A 23,451-nucleotide genomic window follows, 5' to 3' on the forward strand; every position below is an offset into this window, starting at 1 on the left:
AAATTTTGCAAACATATATGGTACTTTATTATCTATTATCACAATAAATTTTAACAAAAATATGGCTTCCGGTTGAACCGGAAATGAATAAAAAATCTTAATTTTTTTAGATACGCCCTGTATATTTTAATGTATTTTGAAAGAATGCAAAATTACCTTTCAAATGACATAAAACTCATTGCTGTAGCTCAAAAACTCGAAAAGTTACGGTAAATAGAAATTTTGCTATAATCTTATGTGTGTCCTCTCTCACGCGTTCATAGCAGAGCATTATTGTAGGGCAGTCAATGAGGGTATTTGGCTCCGAATTCCATCCTACTACATTGATGTACTTGATATTTTCACAGTAAGTAGGGAATAGCTCAAGAAACATAATCTACCCTATATACTATGGCGCTTTTATCTTGGGGCGGTTCCCACTTCTTCAAGGGGGTGGAAAATTTGTTGGTCAAAATAAGCACGAAAGTGGCTAAAGAACCTATTTCTAAGCAAAAATTGGTCTATACTTTTTTTTTTGGAACTCAATACTTTTTGAGTTATGCGTAGTTGAAAATTGGCCATTTTCATTCAAAAATGACACCTTTTCGGACGGATTTTTTGTGAATACCTTAAAAACTATGCATCTAACTAAAAACACTATATAAAACATTTTTTAGATTATAAATAATAAAGAGATTCGTTCCTTCGTAAATGTTCTATTTATAATACAAAAAGAGATATGGTAGGTGAAAATAGTTTGTTTTTTGGTGCATGCTCAAATTGGTGTATTCAACTTGAAATAACAGAGGAACGGTAGGTTTTAGGTGTATAATGCTACCAACACCTTTTGTAGTGTTTGAAAAGGCCTTTAAAACGAGCACCGTTAAATGTCGGTTACTTACAAACTAAGCGAGATATGGTGCAAAAAAATATATGACTAATGTACTTTAAGGAAAAATGAAAAGTATATACATTTAACTCCCCATCTACCATAATTTAAATGCATTGTTTTCCTTCTACAATACCTTTTAATATATATATATATTAGTGTTATTTCTACTTTCAAAATGTTGAACGGGTTTAAAATGAATGGTTTTTGTAAAAAATGTGATCAAATTATAGAATGAATTTTTAAATTTTCTTAAAAATCTTCCTTTTTCTCCATGTAATTCGAAAATAAAAATATTTCACCCCTGAGAAGTGGTGGGAACTTCCCCCATGATAAAAGCGCCATAGTATATAGGATAGACTTTGAATTAGGAGATTGGGCTACTCCCAAAATTTCATTAAAATCCATGCAGTAGGATAGAATTTGGAGATAATATCTTGTTCTTAATCTCGCGCATTGACTGGCGTAATCGAAATAGAATGAAATGCAAATATTGTACACTATTAATTTCTCAGAAAAATGAACTAATTTGAAATGAAAGTATGACTATAATATTCTATTGATTTATGCAATAATCTACACATCTATAGTGTGTCCCCGAAATATGGCATCGAACATTTTCTCAAATGCAGGAATTAATGATGCGTAGAACCATAAAATACTTTTAAGTACAGTAGGTGTTTCTAAAATATCAAAATAACGAGTAACTTTGTTATTTTTATAGAATTCCAGTATCTAGTACCATAACGATAATAGATCGGTACGATAAAGTTCTCGGGCGGCCCTTCCGTCCAGCGTTTTTTATTCTGGTAACAGGATTTTTTCAAAGTTTTTTATAAATTAAATGTTTGAACTTGAACGTAATATTTTTCTATTACACGATAAGTGTTATAAATGCCTATGCATGCCACATTATCGCACTAATGACCTAGTAGTAATAACACTAAACTTGTGATAGGGATAGGGCAATCCAAGTTCATATCCCAGCCATCCCAATATTTATTTTTTCAATATGATTCTTTGTCTCTCTCTGGTCGTTTCCCCATTACTGAGGATCGTGATTTCTTCCAATATTCCTAACAATGTTTCTCCATTGGTCTCTATCTTCAGCTGCTCTAAGAGCTTCGCAGAATGAGTTTCCAGCTGAATTCATAATTTGGTCGGACTATTTAGTTGGTGATCGTCCTCTTAACCTTCTCCCCGGAACGTTTCCAGAAACAATTAATGTCTCCAAACTATCGTCAACTCTGCAAACCACGTGATCGAAGAATTGTAGAATTCGTTGCAGACATATTGTGGACAGCCTCTTTTTAATCTCGAGTTGGTTTAGAATGGAAACGCTTCTCCCATGAGCTGTCCAAGGTATACGCAGCATTCTTCTCCACCACCACATATCAAAGGCATCAATTTTTTGGCGTTCGCGCGAAGAGTCCAAGTCTCTGCCCCGTAAAAGAAATATTGAGAATCCAAGGGCATGATTCTTTGTGTCCATCGAATATTTTTTTTCTATTCGGAAAAGATTAAAAAACAATATGGGGATGGATGGAAAATGAACCCGGATTGCCCGATAAGTTTAGCGTCGTAACCCCTATAACCTTATAGACCATTTCGGTGATAATGGTTAAATGGGTTATGCTTTGGAGCTCGATGACTTCTAAACGGTTTAACCTATTTTGATTACTAAACATGAGTTTGACAGGTATTTACAAGTAGTATCTGATGTACCCAAGATCGAATATGATATCTGAGGGTATTATAGGATTTAGGAAACCGTCTTTCCCATCGGAAATGGATTTAATCATACTTTTGAGGCCTATAACTTAAAAATTCGAATTTTCCCAAATATGAGGTATACATCGTTAGACGCGTCTGGAGTCCTCCTACAAACGCTTAGTTATTGGCGTAATTCGTAAGTGGAAATTTTGAGTAGTTGTTGAAAAACAAAAATTTCCAAAGTTCAATTGCCCAGATTTTCGACTATACTGAGCCTTGTTTATGTCCGATCCTGACCATTCATGCGCCATTTAAAAGCTAAACTCAGGCGCTACCGATTTGGTGTATTTACGGTTTTCCTATCTGTCTTTGAACCTGTCAAATCCGTTTTATTTATCTTCAGCAAAAATCCACGATTCACGATTTCAAACTTACAAACCCCAGAAAGATCTAGACTTTTAGGGTGTGGTCTAGGTTTATAGTGTGTGACCTTATGCTGTCATAGACTGGACCATTGGCTATCCATTGGGTATACGAGATGAAAATAATAAAATACTAATTCACGAAAAGGATGTCAAAAAGAGATGGAGAAAGTATTTTGACAGTTTATTAAATGAAGAATTTGACAGACAGCCTGTGGAGTTAACGGAGACAGTAACAGCAATGGTTACCAGAATAACAAACGAGGAAGTGGCTTAATCGCTTTAAAAAATAAAGAAAGGAAAAGCAGTCGGACCAGATGATATTCCTGGGGAAGTATGGAGAGCATTAGGAGAGACAGGAATAAGTTGGCTAGCAGGTCTATTTAATATAATTATGGAAGTTGGACAAATGCGAGACGAATGGAGAAGCAGTATATTAGTACCTGTCTACAAAAACAAGGGAGACATACAACAATGTACAAACTACAGGGCTATAAAACTACTTAGCCACACCATGAAGATATGGGAGAGAGTAATTGATAGACGGATACGTGAAGAAACCGAAATATCCGCTAATCAATTTGGCTTTATGCAGGGCAGATCAACAACAGATGCAATTTTCATTGTAAGGCAACTGATGGAAAAATACAGGAATAAAGAGACCAACGCTCATATGGTATTCATTGATCTTGAGAAAGCATATGATGATAGAGTTCCTCGAGAGATTCTGTGGTGGGCACTCAATAAGAAAGGAGTCCCTGGCGAATATGTAAAGATTGTGAGAGATGTGCATGGGGGAGTAACGACTAGTGTTAGGACAGGTGGTGTGGGGGAGACTGATAAATTTCAGGTGAAAGTAGGATTGCACCAAGGCTCGGTGCTTAGTCCTTATTTATTCTCATTAGTTTTGGACCAGATAACAGCAAAACTACAGGGTAGCATTCCATGGTGCCTAATGTATGCTGATGATGTATTGTTAATAGGAAAGAGTAAAAAAGACTTAGAACAAAAACTGGTACAGTGGAGACAAGCTCTGGAGGAAAAAGGTTTAATACTTAGAAGGACAAAAACAGAGTATTTGGAATGTTCATTTAAATATGGAGTTACTACAAATAAAATGGTATCTTTGCATGCAGTAGAATTAGGGATGGATGGATGAAGTGGAAAGAAGCGAGTGGTGTGTTGTGTGACAGAAATATTCCAATGAAGCTGAAGGGAAAATTCTATAAAACAGCCATAAGACCAGCTATGATGTACGGAACTGAATTTTGGGCAGTGAAAAAGAAAGAGGAACAACGAATGCATGTGGCGGAAATGAGAATGCTTAGATGGATGAGTGGAGTGACAAAGAAGGATAAAATTAGAAATGAGTATATTAGGGGAAGTCTAGGTGTGGCACCAATTGATGCCAAAATGAGGGAGCATAGGTTAAGATGGTTTGGTCATGTTCAACGTCGAGACGTTAATCACCCAATACAAAGAATAGCTGAAGTGCAGATTCCTGGAAGGAGTAGGAGAGGAAGACCAAAGAAGACCTGGGGGAGACGATAGGGCAGGACATGTTGGTAAAGGGGGGGGATTAATATTGATATGACCCAAGATAGAATTGTGTGGAGAAATGCAATTAGGGAAGCCGACGCCGCATAGAGATAAGGCAAAGAGAATGATGATGAGGAGACTGGACCATTGGCTGTCGAGTATATATATATATATATATATATATATATATATATATATATATATATATATATATATATATATTGGCGATAATCCAAAACAGTCGCAAATTCTTAAAATAAATTATACACAATCTATATCATTCGTAGATCACTCTTTATAGTTAACTTGTATAGTTTATACAGGGTGTCCAAAAACTCTACCGACAAACGAAGACAGGAGATTCCTTGGATAATTTTAAGACAATTTAACCAAATTCACCTAGTCCGAACATGCTTCCTAAGGGAGCTAGAGCTCTTTGAAGATGGCGTCTTTGAACTAGTTTTTCTTAAATACCTCCAGAACGCTTCTAGTTAGAAAAACGAAAATTGGTACACACATTTATCTTCCAGAGCTAAATCGATTCCATCTATTGTGAATTTCTAGTACCAGTCATAGGCGTCCGTTTTTGGTGGGGCAACGGATATTTTATCGCATAACTTTTTTGTCTTTAACTTTAAAGCATTTTTGATACTGGATTATTAAATTGTGAGATATTCTAGTACTAAAAGGTACTCTTGCTTTAAATCGGTAGGACACACCGTTTTCTAGAAAAATCAATTTGAAATTTTTCGTTTCTTGAATTTGATAAAAAAATTGAAAAATCTTTTCAAAAAATAACGGTGTATTTTACCAATTTAAAGCAAGAGTAACTTTTAGAGCTAAATAACCGTTGGCCTACCCAAAACGGGCGCATATGACCGGTATTAGAAATTCGCAATTAATGAAATCGATTCATCTTTGGAATATAAATAAACGTACCAGTTTTCGTTTTTCTAAATAGTTTTTTTTTTAATTTTTTTTTGATATTCACAAAACAAAAAGTTTTCAAATCGATTTTTCTAGAAAACGGTGTGTCCTACCGACTTAAAGCAAGAGTACCTTTTAGTACTAGAATACCTCACAATTTAATAATCCAGTATCAGAAATGCTTAAAAGTTAAAGACAAAAAAGTTATGCGATAAAGTAACCGTTGCCCCACCCAAAACGGACGCCTATGACTGGTACTAGAAATTCACAATAGATGAAATCGATTTAACTCTGGAAGATAAATATGTGCACCAATTTTCGTTTTTCTAACTAGAAGCGTTCTGGAGGTATTTAAGAAAAACTAGTTCGCCATCTTCAAAGAGCTCTAGCTCCCTTAGGAAGCATTTTCGGACTAGGTAAATTGGGTTAAATTGACTTAAAATTATCTGAGGAATCTCCTGTCTTCGTTTGTCGGTAGAGTTTCTGGACACCCTGTATATGCAGTAAACCATTCTCCTTCTAGTTTATTGACCGTTACTAATCGTTGGATATCATGTTGGCTACCATACTCGCTATCGTGACTTTATTGATAACAACTCTGAATAATGTAGGTAATCGATTTTCCGTGCCATTGTCTTAGATATTTTAGCCATGATGTTCTTCTTCTACCAACACCACATTTACCTGGAATCTTTCCCTGAATGATCAGATGTATAAGTTCATATTTTACAGGGTGTCTTTATAATGTTACCGAAGTATTCCAGCTGTAAACCATTAGTATTTAGATTTAAAATGCTACATCACGCATATCAAATGCAAACTTGGAAATTTTTGAGATACCTACATAGTAACCACAACAAACTTACAAATTATTATGTAAAATATTATGCAATATGGTTATGATAATGAAATTTGCTATCTGGACAGTGTGAAAATAATCTATATGAGACCATTAAGCAAGTTTTAATTTATGAAATCGGTGAATATATCAAGATAAGATAATGAATGACATGAACTGCACAAATACTATAACAGTTTCAGTTGGGATTGTAGATTTTTACTAAAATGAAAATGAAACACATGAAATAATAACAGTGTGAAATTGATCATATTGTCATATTTGACCACAAAGTTTGATTTTTGCAGACCAATATTCGGCATAGAAAGAGAACGGTCAAAAACCTCAAAACTGTAACATGGAATATAAAAATAATAAAGATGCTATGCCATATAATCTGCAAATCGAAAAACGACAAAATAAACATATTTTCAACTGAAATTGTGGTTTATTCCCATCACAGATAGTACGTAATAAAATTCCTAAAGCGCCTTAGTTATTTTTATTTATGGTTTTTCTTTCATAGTCAATAGCCTAAGTAGAAAAATGGGATTTTCATTATTCAAAATAAAATTATTTTTCACTTAAACAAACCTCTTGTGACATACCAAAAACTATACTGCAATCACAATAAAGATGCACTAGAAATAAACAAACCAATACAAGTTGAATGTTACGAGGAGTACTCCCAAATCATGATTTACCATGTTTATACACTATTGATTTTGGAGTGCTCCTCGTAACATTCAACTTGTCTTGGTTTGTTTATTTCTGGTGAATCTTTATTGTGATTTTATATAAAGCCTTATATATCTTGACCTATTTCTAGATTTTTCGTAGTTTTGTCAATTACCGTGTTGAAACTAATTAGTATTTAATACTTAATTCTTAAGTTCTTAATATTAATTTAATTTTTATATCCAGCTATTAAAAATGATTTACTATCTTCGAAATGCCTATTAGTATATTTTAGGTATTTCTCCGATTGGGTCACAAGATACCCTGGTTACCCTGATATCCTGTTTATCAATTTATATAAATACATATAGCTACAGTGCATACGCATCTCAATATAAAAAATTATTTTTTGTATGCTGGATTGGCCCATTCTAAATTTACTTCTAATATTGTTGCGTTTTCGTTTTGTCAACCTATTTCTCCATTTTTTCTCCTTCTCTTGATGTTGCATCTAATACAAAACTTGCATTCACAATAAATATATTTTTAATTATATGTACTACAAAAAAGTTGGGGGAGAAAAGGTTTGAAGACGCCCTCTAAATATCTAGAAAATTCGAGAAAAAAATATTTTCGTTACTTCGGTTTTATTGGATACAATAGATATGTGTTAAACATTTTACAACTTTGTAACATATCGACAAAACACATTTTCAAGAGGCAACAGTAGCGATCAACTTGTAGCAACAAACGCGGTCCAAGATTGAGGCTGTAATTTTGAATATTTTGTCGAGATATTTGGCACACAATATTCGTAATAAAATAAACAATGGCGGTACAGAGCCCAATGAGAAATATGTTAGTATGTGGAAATTACTCTATAACTAAATAAAATATTGCAAAAAGAAGCCTGTACCGCCATTAAGAAGAACAAAAAAATAAACTTTCTTCAAATAAACTTTTTTATCCCATGCCTAGATTTTGTGTCATATTGGACCTAATCAAATTTTTTATCTTATCCATCTTATTCACCAATGTCTGTAGCTCTTCAAGTGTTTGTGCGATCAGAACGGTGTCATCGGCAAATCTCAGATTGTTTAATCTAACACCATTTATTTTCATTCCTATGGATTGCTCAGAGAGTGTTCTATTCATTACGTCTTCGGAATAGAGATTAAACAGGTTTGGTGACAGTATACACCCTTGTCTCACACCTCGCTTTATTTCAATTTCTTCATCTTTTAAATTTTTATTATTATTCCAAATGTTTCAGGGTGGCCAGGATTATTTGACTGGAAGAACAAACAACAACTCAGTGGATTTAAATAGGAACTTTCCCAATTTAGATAGGATCATTTTCACGAACGAAGAGCAGCACCTTAACCATAACAACCATTTGCTAGAAGATCTCACACACCTGGATCAACCAGTAAGAAATATTTTATTACATTCACTATATAGGTCATTTAGGTCTGGATCCCGCGTATGAAAAAAAAAGTTGATTAATAGCAAGCTGAAAATTTGTTAATAGCTTAAGGGTGTCTAGTCGGACAAACTTTGATATATGGGAACACTGGAACAGGGGAAGTTTTAATTGTGGAACACGTTAAAAATTTGGAACGGTCAGACCACGAAAACGGCACATGTATTTTGTCCGACAGAACAGACTTAAACTCTCCGAACAGATATTAAACTCTTATGCAAAAATCAGACTGCTATTTATCACCAAATGGGCGTTTTAATGACTGGAACATGTAGAATATGTCAAATAACAGGAATTATGACAGGTGATAAATAGCAGTCTGATTTTTGCACGAGAGTTTAATCTCTGTTCGGAGAGTTTAAGTCTGCTCTGTCGGACAAAATAAATGTGCCGTTTTTGTGGTCTGACCGTTCCAAATTTTTAACCTGTTCCACAATTAAAACTGCCCTTGTTACAGTGTTCCCGTATATCAAAGTTTATCCGACTAGACACCCTTAAGCTATTAACAAATTTTCAGCTTGCTATTAATCAACTTTTTTTTCATACGCGGGATCCAGACCTAATTATACAGTTCAAAAAAATTTCTAAATCATGTTTTTTTGAAAATGTTGGTTGGTTCCGTGAGTACACGGAACCAACTTTCTTTGGAATTTTTACCTAGGAGCTAGACTCTAGACGGAAGCACTAGTACGGAAGACTAGTACGGAATGTGAGTGCATATTGTAGAGTCCATTTCGTATCCTTTATTCGTCGTATTCTCGCCATGTAAATTGTAGGATTCAGAGATTAGGGTTGTACCAAGAAATTGGTTCCACAGTACAGGTCTTCACATTTTTAGATCTCAGACTGTTCATTTCACGTTTTTTTTTTATTTAAATGAATGATGAATCTCTCGGTGGTGAGATGAAATATACACTATAATTGTATATGTATTAAGTATTGAGAAGATACAAGAGCAAGACAAAAGTTTTTTAACATTCTTGTCATAGGATGATAATGCTATCAATAAAAATACTCTTTGTTATGCGAGTAGGGATGCTTCAAAACTGTATGAGCCGTATTAGTAAACAATCATTTTATTACTCTTTGAGATTTTTGGTATTACTAATAATTTTTAAGTTATTTTGAACAAAAATTGGAATTTTTTTCAAAACTAAAAAAAATTTTAAATTCAAAACCAATTTTTTTCAAAAAGGAGCACTTTGAACCAATGCAACTTATAGATCATATAAACAATACATAAGTACAGTAATCTGTGAAGCGGTAACGATTAACTTTATTTGGGATGCTAATTAGGGGGTGATTTTCGCGATTCTTTTTACCAAAAAATAAAAGTGAATAACAATATTTTGAGCGTAACTCACTTACTTTTAATGTTCTAAGTTTTTTTAAAAAAAACAAAAATAAACATTTTTTTTAACACTTTAAAAAAGTTGCAATGAGTTTTCCCGAAAAGTGCTCCGTTTTTTGGTTATTTTACGCTGAAATATTCGTTTTGAAATTTGACGAAGAAGAACTTACTTTTCATTAGCCACAACTCTGCTTCTACTGAGTCTACAGACTTTATGCATACACCATTATTTTACTTTTTTATAAGCTATATTTTTATTAAGAATATTTTTCGATAAAATATTAGCTTTTTGAGTTATTTACGAAAAACCGTCCAAAAACATGTTTTTCTTTGTTGTTGTTGTTTGTTTGGGTTTATATGACTGCGGACACTAAATCCATTCGCCAATTTTACTATTTTTTATTTTATTAGTAATTTTTTCGTACCTATGTTATCCTAAAACTAATACTAATATTAATCTCTAATAAACAATTCTACTAATAAATAATTATTTTTGTATTTTTTTTAATAATTTTTTGTAATATATATTTTTTTTATTTATTTTTTTTTTCTAAATGATGTTCTCAGAGTTCCACAGCAAAAAGTGCAACATTGTTCTTTGTTAAAAATGAACATATTCACTCGCAAATAACTCGGAAAATATTAACCTACTGAAAAAACTGTATAGAACAGAAGTTGCTTAGAATTAGTCATTTTATCCAATTCCGGACTTATTTTGAATGTATATTTTTCACCCCCGAGAAGGGGGCACATCCCCTTCATTTCTGTAAAATGCAGGGGATGTAGAATTGTAAACTTTTTTTATATAATAATATACAATTTCAACTACATATTCCCAAATTTTCATCCCTCCTTTATTTTTTTGGGTCAGATTGTTATTTGATCGGGCTATAAAGAATATTTTATGTTTTAGCTCCAGCCAGAAACAAAAGCTGTGATTCGTCTTATAATGCAAGTTCCCTTCGTACTATCTGCTAATTTACATGGAGGGGATCTTGTAGCTAATTACCCCTATGATGATAGCAGATCTGGCAGACAAAATGGAGAATATACTGCCACGCCTGATGATGAAACCTTTAGGTAGATATATTCGAAATTTTATTGACATAAATTAATAATGATTATGGAAGTTGGAATTTGAGGTTAAGTACTTCTGTATTTTTAGACACTTAGCATTATCGTATTCCTCTTACCATGCCGATATGGCAAACCCAAAAAGAAAAGGCTGCGGTGACTACGAAAGCCAAGATTTTCCTAAACAAGGTGGTATAACAAACGGTGCCAAATGGTACGCACTACAAGGAGGTTAGTATACTTTAACTATAAAATTTATGAGAAAATGAAAGATAGTTTATCGATGACCTATAAGCAATACCTCGTAAGTACCAAAAATTCAAAAATCACGCTTTTGGTCCGCAATACTAATATAAACTTTTTCTACCAATCACCGAAAGTATAAAGGCCCAAAGCAATGCATATCCTACTTTTCATCATGTGCCAAAACCTCGCCTAAATATTTTGCGTGCAATACCTCGTGTGTTTATTTTGCTGTGGTAGTTAATGGCGATTATAATGTAAAAGATTGTTAATGGTGATTACTAGACGGGAAAGACTGGTGATTGCTTGAAAAGGTGTATATCAGTATTGCGGCGTCAAAAGCGTGACTCTTGAATTTTTGGTACTTACGAGGTATTGTTTCTAGGCCATCGATAAAAAGTTTTTTGCTAAATACCACAAATTATAACAGATGCACTTACGAGGTATTGCTTCTCGGCCAGTGTTATATTTCATTCTGTTTCAGAGGCGACCATCACCCTCTTACGTACATTTCACTCTCTTTTGCTCTTCAGATAGGCCTATGGTCTGTTTTAATTCAAAAAGAAAATAAACTGTCTCTCCCTAAGCAAAATTATACAAATAGGTAATTCGCTTTCAGACGCTGTAGCGATATCTATATTAACACAACGAGAAGTCCTAGATGCGAACATCTAAAGACTTCTACCGTGAAACCAACTTTAAATCAAATTATTTGTATCATTTTGCTTATGAAAACAATTTTTTTTTATTTAGAGTAGACCGTAGTCCTCTCTGAAGAGTGAAAAGAGGGTAAAAATACGTAAGAGGATGATTTTCGTCTCTATAATAGAATGAAATATAAACTCTCTTTCATTTCTGTTAATTTACTCATATTGTGAGAAAACTGAATCAACTCTCGATGGAATTTTACCACGATAAATTGACTGGAAGTGACTGCATATTGTAAGGCCCCTTTCGTCTGCTTGATTTATCATTCGTTTGCTTTGTAAATTGTATAAAGCACGGATTTAGGTGGTCACCTGTTGGCGAAAGTTGATTCCACGGTAGAAGTCTAGATTTTCGGACTCATTGTGGAAAATTTATGTTATTAACTATCTTTAATGGAAATTAACCACAATTTAGATTTACAATAAATTTATTTATTTCGATTTCCATTTCGGAAATTTTTTATGGGGGAATGGAAATTTATCTGTCTTAAATTCATATTTTTTTATTTTTAGGTATGCAAGATTTTAATTATCTTTCAAGTAATGATATGGAAATTACTTTGGAGTTAGGCTGTGAAAAATATCCACCAGCATCTGAATTAGAACCTGAATGGGAGAGAAATAAAGATGCTCTCATTAACTTCATATGGCAGGTAACTATTTTAATATAATTCTGGAGCTGATAACATTACAGTAAAATTGAAAAGCTCTTAGAAGATGAAAACCTAGATCTCCTTGCAAACATTTTCAATAATATAATATATTATATTATATGAAAATTGGAAAATTCCTCAAGGTTGGATGAATTGAACGAATTATAACATCTACGTTTGTACCACTTCTTAAATTCAAAACGCTAAAAAATGTAAAGGCCTTTTATTGAAAGTCTCATGTGCCAATATGTTAAAGTTATTTCCGAAAATAATTCATAACAGAATTTATAATAATGTGAAGGGGATATGGGCCCAGAACAATTTGGTTTCATGGACTATAGGGAACCCGAGAGGCCTACTAACTGACACTAGCAGAGTTAAAAAAAGAATGTGTGTGTACTATGTACGCACGTAAGAAGATATTCTTCTATTATATAATAGGTAATTTAAACGAAGTAAATATACTTAGAGACAAAAGAAGGTGGGCTGAAGAACTGGCAAAACAAGCAGAAACAGCTGCACAACACAACAGGACTAGAGAGCTGTACCAAATTACCAGACGATTAACAAAAAATGGGCCCAACTGTTCGAACATTGTAAGATCCAAGACAGGTGAATTACTTACTACAACGGATGATCAAGTAGAGAGATGGAAAGAGCACTTTCAGGAGATGCTAGGCACGCCCAGGGATAACGCGGATGAAATTGTCGAAAACCCGCAGAATGTAGACTTGCATATATCTTGCGAGTCCCCTTCCAAAATGGAGATAATAACAGCTATCAAATCTCTGAGAAATAACAGGTCCCCGGGAATCGATAACATTGCTGCCGAACTACTTAAAACTGACCCGCATCTAACCGCTGAACTTTTGCTCCCCATAATCCGAGAGGTGTGGGAAACAAACCGCATTCCAGCGGGCTGGAAAAAGGTAATATTATTAAGCTTCCAAAAAAGGGCAACCTCACACTGTGCAAAAATTGGAGAGGAATAACCTTGCTTACCGTCATAAATAAAATTTTTACGATCATCATACATAAAAGATTAACAAACAAGGTTGAATTTCGAGCGAATCAAGCAGGTTTTAGACCAGAATCTTCCTGCATAGATCACATTAATACAGTGAGGGTAATAATGGAACAATCGGTTGAATGGAACACACCTCTATACATGGTCTTTGTCGATTTCGAACGTGCCTTTGACAGCCTGTCTCATGCTGCTATATGGAAAATTTTAGAGCTAAGAAACATTCCTCATAAAATAATTTCCATTATAAAGTCACTGTACACTGAGGCGACGTGCAGCGTGACACACAATGGGGTCAACAGTGACGAATTTGACGTACTTACTGGAGTCAGACAGGGATGTGTGCTTTCTCCGTTTCTGTTTAACATAGCTCTGGACTATGTTCTCTCCAAACTAGACTTCGACACAAAAGGGATACAATGGACGTTAACCACACGCCTAAGTGATCTGGAATACGCCGACGATATCTGCCTGTTAGGACAAAGGTTCCAGGATGTGGCCAACCAATTGGAAACACTATCCACTGAGGCCAATAAAATAGGTTTAAAAATCAATATTGGTAAAACCAAGTCGATGAGAATAAATGCAAGGAGCAACACGCTATTTAATATCGACAACAAGCAGATTGAAAATGTGGAGAACTTCACCCCTAACAACACACAACATTCCAGGAATGTACTACCAAAGTTCTATCAATATTTGAATGTCCTGGACATTTAGGGAACATTCGGTGAACATCTGTTTAAATTATTCCTGGAATGTTACCATAAGACATTCTGTGAACATACTACCAATGTTCCTATATTTTAAGTTGCGAAATAATACATACGTGTAACAGATACAACATTACTTATAACATACCAGACAAACTAAGTGACACTTTAGGCCTACAGTGCAATAATATGTCAAATTTAAAGAGTTTCCCAAGTTCAATTAATACAATATTATAAACATACAAATGTAATAAAAATTATTGTTCGCGAATATTCAATTTGGAATGCGATTTTGTTAATAAAAAAAATACTTATAACTTATGCAAAACCCAAGAGAGGCATTTATATTTATTTCTTTTGCGTTCATTGTTCATTTTCAAATTCGCCGTGCATATATTTTTGTGCATGGCGCTTGAGAGGGCATCACGTGACTAAAAACGACCAACCAACGACCTCGCTTCGGCCATCTTCCATCTTGGCATCTTCATCTTCTCCACCTTGACCTTGCTTTGCCGTGGGTGGATCGTTGTTTCTATTATTTGTGCTTTTTAAGAATATTTTTTTAATTCGGATACTTTTATAATAGCTTTAATAGTATTATTAACATAGTGAATAAAATGGTGTCCTGTTTTTAACGCAGTTGGAGTAGCAGAAACAAATGTAGATAAAAAAATCTGCAGGAATAACGTTTCAATTATGACAGAAGCTCCAAACAAATGACTGAATGAAAAGCCCTATTAAAAGGTTAGTATGCAAATATGTAAACGAAGGCATGCCCTGTATTTCAGAAAATAAATTAATACTATTAATACCCTAATAATACTATTCATAAAAAATCTTTTAAGTAACCTAGATATAACAAAGTGAATAAAAGGCATAAATCAGAAGAATTATTATTTTATTTTATAAGTTAATAATTGGTCATATCCATTTATTATTTTAATAATAATTGTGAATAAGCCACAAACTTCGCTTATTCCTAACTAAAATAGTAAATAGAGATAATAACAATAGGATTTGTAAAACTAAAGTAATTCTTTTTGCGTTTTTGCTAATGTATGCCTTTATAAATAGGATGGTAGACCACACACTATAATATGCAGTACCAACTAATGAATACACAGAATATTATAGTCGATTTGCTAAACTCAGTCTCAGTACTACTGAGTCTCAGACACAACTGGCTAGTGATTTTAGTAAATAATTTTGCCAATTTGGTAAAATTGGCAAAAAAAAATAATAACTAAATAGTTAATAATTACTGTAATTTTGGCAAAATTGGTCAAAAACAAAAAAAATTACCTACTAAAATCACTAGCCAGTTGTGTCAGAGTTTGGGGAACCGACTATACTAATAAACAATTTCTAAGCTGTTTTATAATATTTTGTGAGTCCATTAATCATATTTTTTATTTAAAACTAAAATTTGTTAATAATGCTTAGTAATGCATATATTTTGTATTTTTAGCTTTCCAGAAGATCCTGCGAAGAAGACATGAAGTATAGATCAGATTTGTTAATAGAGGAGTATGTTCAAAACACTTTTTAGAAAAAGATATTGACAGAACTTCACTTTCATCTGTTCGTTTAAGAGACTGTGCTGTTCCAATAGCTTATGTCACACAGGTATATGCATTTTTTTTCTTGGTTTTAACATCTTTAAACGCGAAATACGCAATAGCTTATCGAATTGATGCCATGTTATTTTTCTTTATTAAGGTCTTTGTTTATTATTGTGTATGTGTATTAACAACAGAAACACTTTTGGTTATTCTTTTATTTTATTTTATATTTTGTCATCAAGTGTTCAGTCAATGTATGTAGTTTTCTTATGTACACCTTTATGGGTTTATACCTGGTGGATGTATATTTCAATAAATAAATAAATAAATAACCTAATTAATAATACAGTCTGTACAATATAGATACTGTTGTAATTCATTATCTACATCGGAGATCTAAGTTGACATTGTTGCCCAACTGCAAAAAATTTTTGAATTCATTTTAAGTCAAATATATCACATAATTATTGCGAAGTAGATTATACAACAAAACAGATTAATATTCAATGTAAATAAATAAAAACATCAGAAATAGAAAACAAGAATTAAGGTATAATCTTATGTTACAGTTATTAAGGTACCAAGGGTATTATAAGGATAATAACGCTTGAGGTCAATGGTGTTTTTAACAAGGGCCTGAGAGATATACGTTGACCGAAAGCGTTATTATTATAATACCTGTGGTGCCTTCAACGTTTAATGTCTGACTAAATTATTCTTTATATGCGAAAAATTTGAATGAATTTTGAATTGATTAGTTTTTAAATAAGTACATTTACCAGTAACAGTAGTAACATAATTGTGGTAACCATAGTTTTACTTAGGTTGATATTTGTCAACTTGACAGTATCTAAGTCGTTATTTAAATTTAATGCCCAAGGGCGTTATATCATACTTAACAGACTTCGAAATGTCATTATTTGTCAAATAATGTACCAGTAGGACATTAAAGTAAATAATAAAAACAATAAATATAATGAATACTAAATACTTATTTGTTTGTGAAAAATCTATTTCTTTGTGGCTTTTTTGTAATTAACTATTCTAATGAGGAAATAAGCCACAATTTACTTGAAAAAATAATTTTATTAAGGTTTCTACTTCCACGTCGGATGTCGTTGTCAAAATACAAAATGTTCATTATTATTATTTTATTTATTAAATATTATTTATTATTTATTTAAATATTATTTAATATTTATTTTTTTATTATTATTATTTATGCGTATTATTACCTGTAAATAATATTTCTTCTGATTGTTAATTGTAAAGGATAGAAAAATTACCTTTTATTTTATTTTCTTTTAGAATCAGCTGAGAGAAGTGGTCTACAAAAAACCAGAAAGGAAACGGAATATGTGGCTACGAAAAGCAAAAGAAAGGTTTACAAAGCAAATGTGACACATTTTTTTATAATATTTAGGAATGTCAGTAAATTACATTAAAAAATGTATGTAAAGATTTTTTGCAATAAAAATGTTTATATTTATCAAGCATGTATTATTTGGTATGGCCACATATCGTCAGTGATGTGACAATACCTCCTATCTGTTTTTTTCAAGAGATTTGTAAGATAGACTAAAAACTTGTTTCGGCCACCTCCTGTTTTCATATATTTTTTGACTTGTTTTGCAGTAAATTCAACTATCTATTTACTACAAAAAAGTCAGAATACGTACGAAAACAGAAAGTGACCTTAAAAAATGTTTTTCGTCTCCTGCAAACCTCATGAAAAAACATATAGGAGGTATTGTCACATTACTGACGATATATTTCAGTGAATGTCTAAAAAATATTCTGTGAATGTTCAAAGAACGTTCGTAGACATTCATGGAATGTTCTAACAAGACATTCAGTCTAAAAATATACTGTGAATGTCCAAAGAACATTCATGGAATGTTCCAACAAGACATTCAGTCTAAAAAATAGACTGTGAATGTCCAAAGAACATTCGTAGACATTCATGGAATGTTCCAACAGAACATTCTAAGAATATTTAAAATGCTGACACAGCACTTTCCTGGGACTTTCCAGGGACATTCGTGTGCATTTGGGGACATTCCAGGAATGTTTTCAATGTCCTGTGTGTACATTCTAGGAACATTCATGGAATGTTTTGTGTTATTAGGGACGTACCTTGGAAGTGTCATAACAGAAAGCGGAGGTACAGAAGACGATATTCGTATGAGGATACGAAAAGCTCAACAAGCTTTGAGCATGCTTAACCCTGTTTGGAGGTCTGGAGAATATACTACAAGGACAAAGATCCGAATATTCCAGTCAAATGTTATGTCTGTTCTACTCTATGGATGTGAAACCTGGAAAGTGACAAAATACCTTACAGACAAATTGCAGGTCTTTGTTAACAAATGTCTACGAAGAATTGTCGTATTTTCTGGCCAAACACCATCAGAAACGAAGATCTGCTACACCTGACCCAACAAAAGAGGGTAGAAAATGAAATAAAATACAGAAAGTGGGGGTGGATAGGTCACACACTCCGAAAAGATAGTTCCAGTATTGCAAAAAATGCCCTAGAGTGGAATCCCCAAGGAAAGAGAAAAAGAGGTCGCCCAGCACAAACTTGGAGAAGATCCATCATGGACGAGATAAGAAGTCAAGGAAAGTCTTGGAATGAGGTGAAGGCCCTAGCGCAAAATAGAACCCGATGGCGCGTTTTCACTGAAGCTCTATGCTCCACTTAGGAGTTCAAGAACATTATATATATATATATATATATATATATATATATATATATATATATATATATATATATAAATATACTTAAAAGGTTATTTGTATTTTATTTAAAATTAAAACTAACTTTCTTATCTACCACTTTCAAAAAATTTTTATTAAAACAACCAAAAATAAAAAAAAATATGAATCGCCCGGGAATTGAACCCGCAACCTTCCAATCTCATTGCTAACGCATTTCTAACTACGCCATCGAGGCACTAGAAATAAGTATGTAAGTTTCGGATATAATTAACAACACGGCGACATATAGTGTAAAAATGTTATGCTTACATAACGATGCTTAAGATGTGATACCGCGTATCTGCAATTTTTGACAAAATGAGTTTTATTGCTTATTGCATGTAAAAAATACTCTGTCATATTGTGGTGAAAGCGCTAATTTGACCTATACAGTTTGAATGAGTAACGTGATTAGTAGTGACATCTGGTATAGGTAAGCTGAATATCTTTTAATGTGACAGCGCGTATCTGAATTAGTTGACATAGTAACGTGCTGTGGTAACATTGTGTTGATAAAGGTATGTACTTACAAAACCATAATTTATTTATAAAGAAACAAAAAGCATCATAAAATATGTTCAAAGTTGCAGACAGATGTTGTCGAATTGTGGTATTATTTAAAAACCTTTGTTATTTGCATCATAAATCAATAAACTTCGGCGTTAGAACAGGAAAACAGATACGCGATATCACAGTAACCACTTTTTTGATAAATAGGTATACCTTCAGATACCTGAAATCACTAAAGCAGTAGGTATACGAGTATAATATTTTTTATAAATAGTAAATTATTGTCCAAAGACTTCTGTTTATTTTAAATTTATTTCATTATAATTCGATTAAATATTTTAGATTACTGTTTTGTTCCAGATTAAAATGAGTACCTCTAGAGGTCGTCAAATGGTAACAAATGCAAGAAATGACGTAATAGTTCACGTTTTAAACAATAATATCAAGGACACCATTAAGTGTGCCATAAAAACAAACAATGAAGAAGCCACAGTATTGGAAAATACCGATGCGGATGAGCTGGGACTTACATTATTATCTTTGGAACAAGAGGTTGCCGCAGCCAATCTGCTTTTATTGGGGGAGTCTGCAGTAACAAACGAAACGTTTTCGACAGACATAAACAATGTTACTGATGGATTGCCAAAGGAATCTGATTTTGAAAAAGTGAGTAACTGGCTAAGGAATATTGACAATGAACGTTTAGATTGTGACGCAATATTAGAAACGGTTTCCAATGAAATTTCGACAAATGAGCTCTCCAGGGACAAAACACATCTAGAAGAATTAAGAAATGACGTTGCACTAAACCACGAAGGTATTTTAAATGAAGTGATGTCGAGCTCATCGTCTGTAATTGCTGATCAGATTGATGAATCGTGGTTGCCAGAAAACGAAAATAAGTCAGATTACTCAACTAGTTCGGAAGAAGGCAAACAACAAGAAGGGGAAGAACCAGTAGCAAGAGCCGATAATGACGGTAACAACGAAAATAAAAAAGCTCGAAAAAGAATAGCAGATATCAACGAATGGCACGATATTAAAAATAAAAGACTAAGACAACACGGAAAAAAATATATTGGCTGGACAAGGGTTGGAAAGACAGCGAAAAGAGGAACACCTAGAAATGAAAAACAAATGGGACCAGTCTGCTTATCCTCCGTATGTAAAAAATCCACAGTAAGGCAGTGTCAAGATTTAAATGAAGAGGACCGAAAAGAACTTTTCAACAACTTTTGGAACAATCTCACATGGGACCAGAAAAAAATCTATATCGCTTCACTGGTTTGCAAAAAAGAAAAAAACAGAAATACAAAGAAAGAGACTGAAGAATCAAGGAGGAAAAATACATTAACCTACACACTTAAAACATTAGATGGTAAGATTTTGACTGTTTGCAAAAAGTTATTTTTGTCAACGTTTGCTCTTACAGAACATTATGTATTTAACTGTTTGACATCAGAAACAAAGCATGGAATGATAGCAGCAACAGAGTTAAATAATGAGAGAAGAAGAGAGAAGAGAAAAATAGCAGAGATCCAAAAAGAAACTCAATGCAATAAGTCCAGTAACAGCGCCAAAGATGTATTGCGTAATTTTTTAGATTCTCTTCCGAAACTCCCTGCTCACTATTGTCGCAAATCTACAAGTAAATTATATATTGAGCCTATTTTTGGAGACAATATGAGCAAAGTATACCAGGAATATTCCAGAATGTGCCGTGAACAAAATAAGGAATTGAAACCAGTTTCAAGATACACTTTTGATTTAATGGTAAAAGAAAAACATATTTCCTTCCACATACCAAAAAAAGATCGTTGTGATACATGCTGCAGTTATGAAACAAATAATCTAGATGAGAATGTCTATAAGAAGCACATTAACAACAAAGAAAAAGCAAGGCAAGAAAAGGAGAACGACAAACAGGCAGGGCATGTAAAACAATGCATTGTCCTAACACAAGATCTTCAGGCAGTAAAAGTATGTCCCATGTTAAATGCATCGGCTTTATACTATAAAACAAAACTTTGCTGTCACAACTTTACCATATTTAATGTTAATACTCATCATGTAAGATGCTACTGGTTTACAGAAACAGAAGCTGACCTATCCGCCAATACCTTTGCAACTTGTATCACTGATTACTTGTTAGACCTCTGTCCTGTAAATATTCCTATTATTATTTGGAGCGATGGTTGCACCTATCAGAATAGGAATGCTACATTGTCAAATGCGCTTCTATCTTTTAGTGTCGAAAACAATGTTATTATCTACCAAAAGTATCTTGAGCGTGGCCACACACAAATGGAGGCCGATTCCGTTCACGCTCAAATAGAAAAGACAGTAAAATATAAGTCTATTTATCTTCCAAGTGATTATATCAGACTCACAAAGGAGTCGAGGAAACAAACACCATACCAGACAAAAGAGGTCACTTATGACTTTATCAAAAATTTTTCCGAAACTTTAGTATACCCTTCCATTAGACCAGGTCGAAAAGTGAACGATCCAACCGTAACTGATATTAAAGTCATCAAGTATACGCCTGATGGAATCATCCAAGTAAAATTAGATTATTGTGGTGAGTTTATAGATCTACCTACAAGAAAACCTAGAAGTGCAAAAACCAATGTTTCACAACTAGGCCAGTTTAAACCATTACGTAACGCTCCTATCAAAATAACCAACACAAAATATAATCACTTACAGCAACTTAAAAGTGTAATTCCTAAAGACTGCCATGGTTTCTACGACACCTTGCCTTACGAGAGTAAACAGAAGAATTAACAACGTATTTGTTGTTTTATTGATTTTTGTGTTTTCTGCATTTTTTAAATAAATATTTTAAGTCAATAAATTTCTTTCTCCCACACAAATAACAAATTGCAATATTTACATTTGGTAGTGATTACACGTAATCCTCCTCTAACCAACAATTAAACAATAGTGATTCTACGTATCTGCAGCTTTTTGTTAATGAGATTATATTAAAAGAAATGATATACAAAATATTAAAAGAAATGATATATGATGATGAAAAATATATAAAATAGTATTAAAATATTTAATTCTCACACAACAGAACGTTTTTGCGTCTCCTGTAAAAAGGGGTTTTTGCAGATACGCGGTATCACATCTTAAGCATCGATAATATTTTATTAATCCAAAAACACAAGAAATATAATAAATAATACATTTCCTAAAACCACTAATTATATTCTTTTAATGACTTATTTGCACGGTTACAGATACATACATACCTATCTTGAAAGATTAGCAATGAACTACATACTGTCAGTGTGCGCAGGCGCGCGGTAAATGTACAATTTTACCCTCAATAGATTCGCCGCTAAAGAAGAATATCTTCAAAAACAACAAATACCTACATCAATATTTCATATTCAACTTATACAGGGTGTCCAGAAAATCTACCAACAAACGAAAACAGGAGATTCCTCAGATAATTTTAAGATATTTTAACCCAAACCACTTAGTCCGAAAATGCTTCCTAACGGAGCTAGAGCTCTTTGAAAATAGAGAGCGTCTTGTAATTAGTTTTTCTTAAATAACTCCAGAATGCTTCAATTTAGAAAAACGAAAATCGGTGTGTATATTTATCTTCTAGAGATAAATCGATTCCACCCATTGCAAATTTTTAGTACCGATCATAGACGTCCGTTTTGGGTAGGGCAGCGTTTATTTTATCACATAACTTTTTTGTCTTTAACTTTTTCTAGAAAAATCGATTTGAAAATTTTTCGTTTTCTGAATTTGAAAAAAAAAATATAAAAAAACGGTTTATTTTACCAACTTAAAGCAAGAGTAACTTTTAGTACTAGAATACCTCATAACTTAATAATCTAGAGTCAAAAGTGCTTAAAAATTAAAGACAAAAATGTTATGCGATAAAATAACCGTTGACCTACCCAAAACGGACGCATATGACCCGTACTAGAAATTCGATTTATCTCTGAAAAATAAATAAACGTACCAGTTTTTGGATTTCTTAATAGTTTTTTTTTTTAATTTTTTTTGGAAACTCAAAAAAGAAAAATTTTCAAATCGATTTTTCTAGAAAATGGTGTATCCTATCGACTTACAACAAAAGTACCTTTTAGTTGTAGAATACCTCACAATTTATTAATCCAAAGTCAAAATGCTTAAAAATTAAAGATAAAAAAGTTATACGATAAAATAAGTCCTACCCAAAACGGACGCCTATGACCGGTACTAGAAAATCGCAATGAATAGAATCGATTTATGTCTTGAAGATAAAATATGTGTACCAATTTTCGTTTTTCTCAATAAAAGCGGTCTGGAATTACTTAAGAAAAACTAATTACAAAACGCCATCTTCAAAGAGCTCTAGGTCACTGAAGCATTTTC

At 33.0% G+C, this 23,451-nt stretch overlaps 2 protein-coding genes and 1 long non-coding RNA gene across 7 annotated transcripts in view; all 3 read left to right on the forward strand.

Moving 5' to 3' along the window:
* Positions 1-23,451, forward strand: part of LOC126884806 (carboxypeptidase E-like) — a 49,391-nt gene that overhangs the window by 19,940 nt on the left and 6,000 nt on the right. For all 5 annotated transcript variants that reach the window (XM_050651049.1, XM_050651048.1, XM_050651050.1 and 2 more), the window contains exons 3-6: positions 8,259-8,414; positions 10,733-10,899; positions 10,985-11,124; positions 12,357-12,496. In XM_050651049.1, the coding sequence (XP_050507006.1) occupies positions 8,259-8,414; positions 10,733-10,899; positions 10,985-11,124; positions 12,357-12,496 (603 nt within the window). The remainder of the gene's footprint in view (positions 1-8,258; positions 8,415-10,732; positions 10,900-10,984; positions 11,125-12,356; positions 12,497-23,451) is intronic.
* On the forward strand, positions 14,531-17,345 carry LOC126884807 (uncharacterized). The gene is made up of 3 exons (XR_007698152.1): positions 14,531-14,977; positions 15,702-15,859; positions 17,104-17,345. It is a non-coding gene; the product is annotated as an uncharacterized LOC126884807 (long non-coding RNA).
* Positions 18,868-22,056, forward strand: LOC126884805 (uncharacterized). Its single transcript, XM_050651046.1, has 2 exons — positions 18,868-19,073; positions 19,426-22,056. Exon 2 carries the CDS (start codon positions 19,432-19,434, stop codon positions 21,850-21,852), a length of 2,421 nt encoding a protein of 806 aa, XP_050507003.1. The 5' UTR covers positions 18,868-19,073; positions 19,426-19,431; the 3' UTR covers positions 21,853-22,056.

This window comes from Diabrotica virgifera, chromosome 5, assembly GCF_917563875.1.
Source record: "Diabrotica virgifera virgifera chromosome 5, PGI_DIABVI_V3a".
Classification (NCBI taxonomy): domain Eukaryota; kingdom Metazoa; phylum Arthropoda; class Insecta; order Coleoptera; family Chrysomelidae; genus Diabrotica; species Diabrotica virgifera.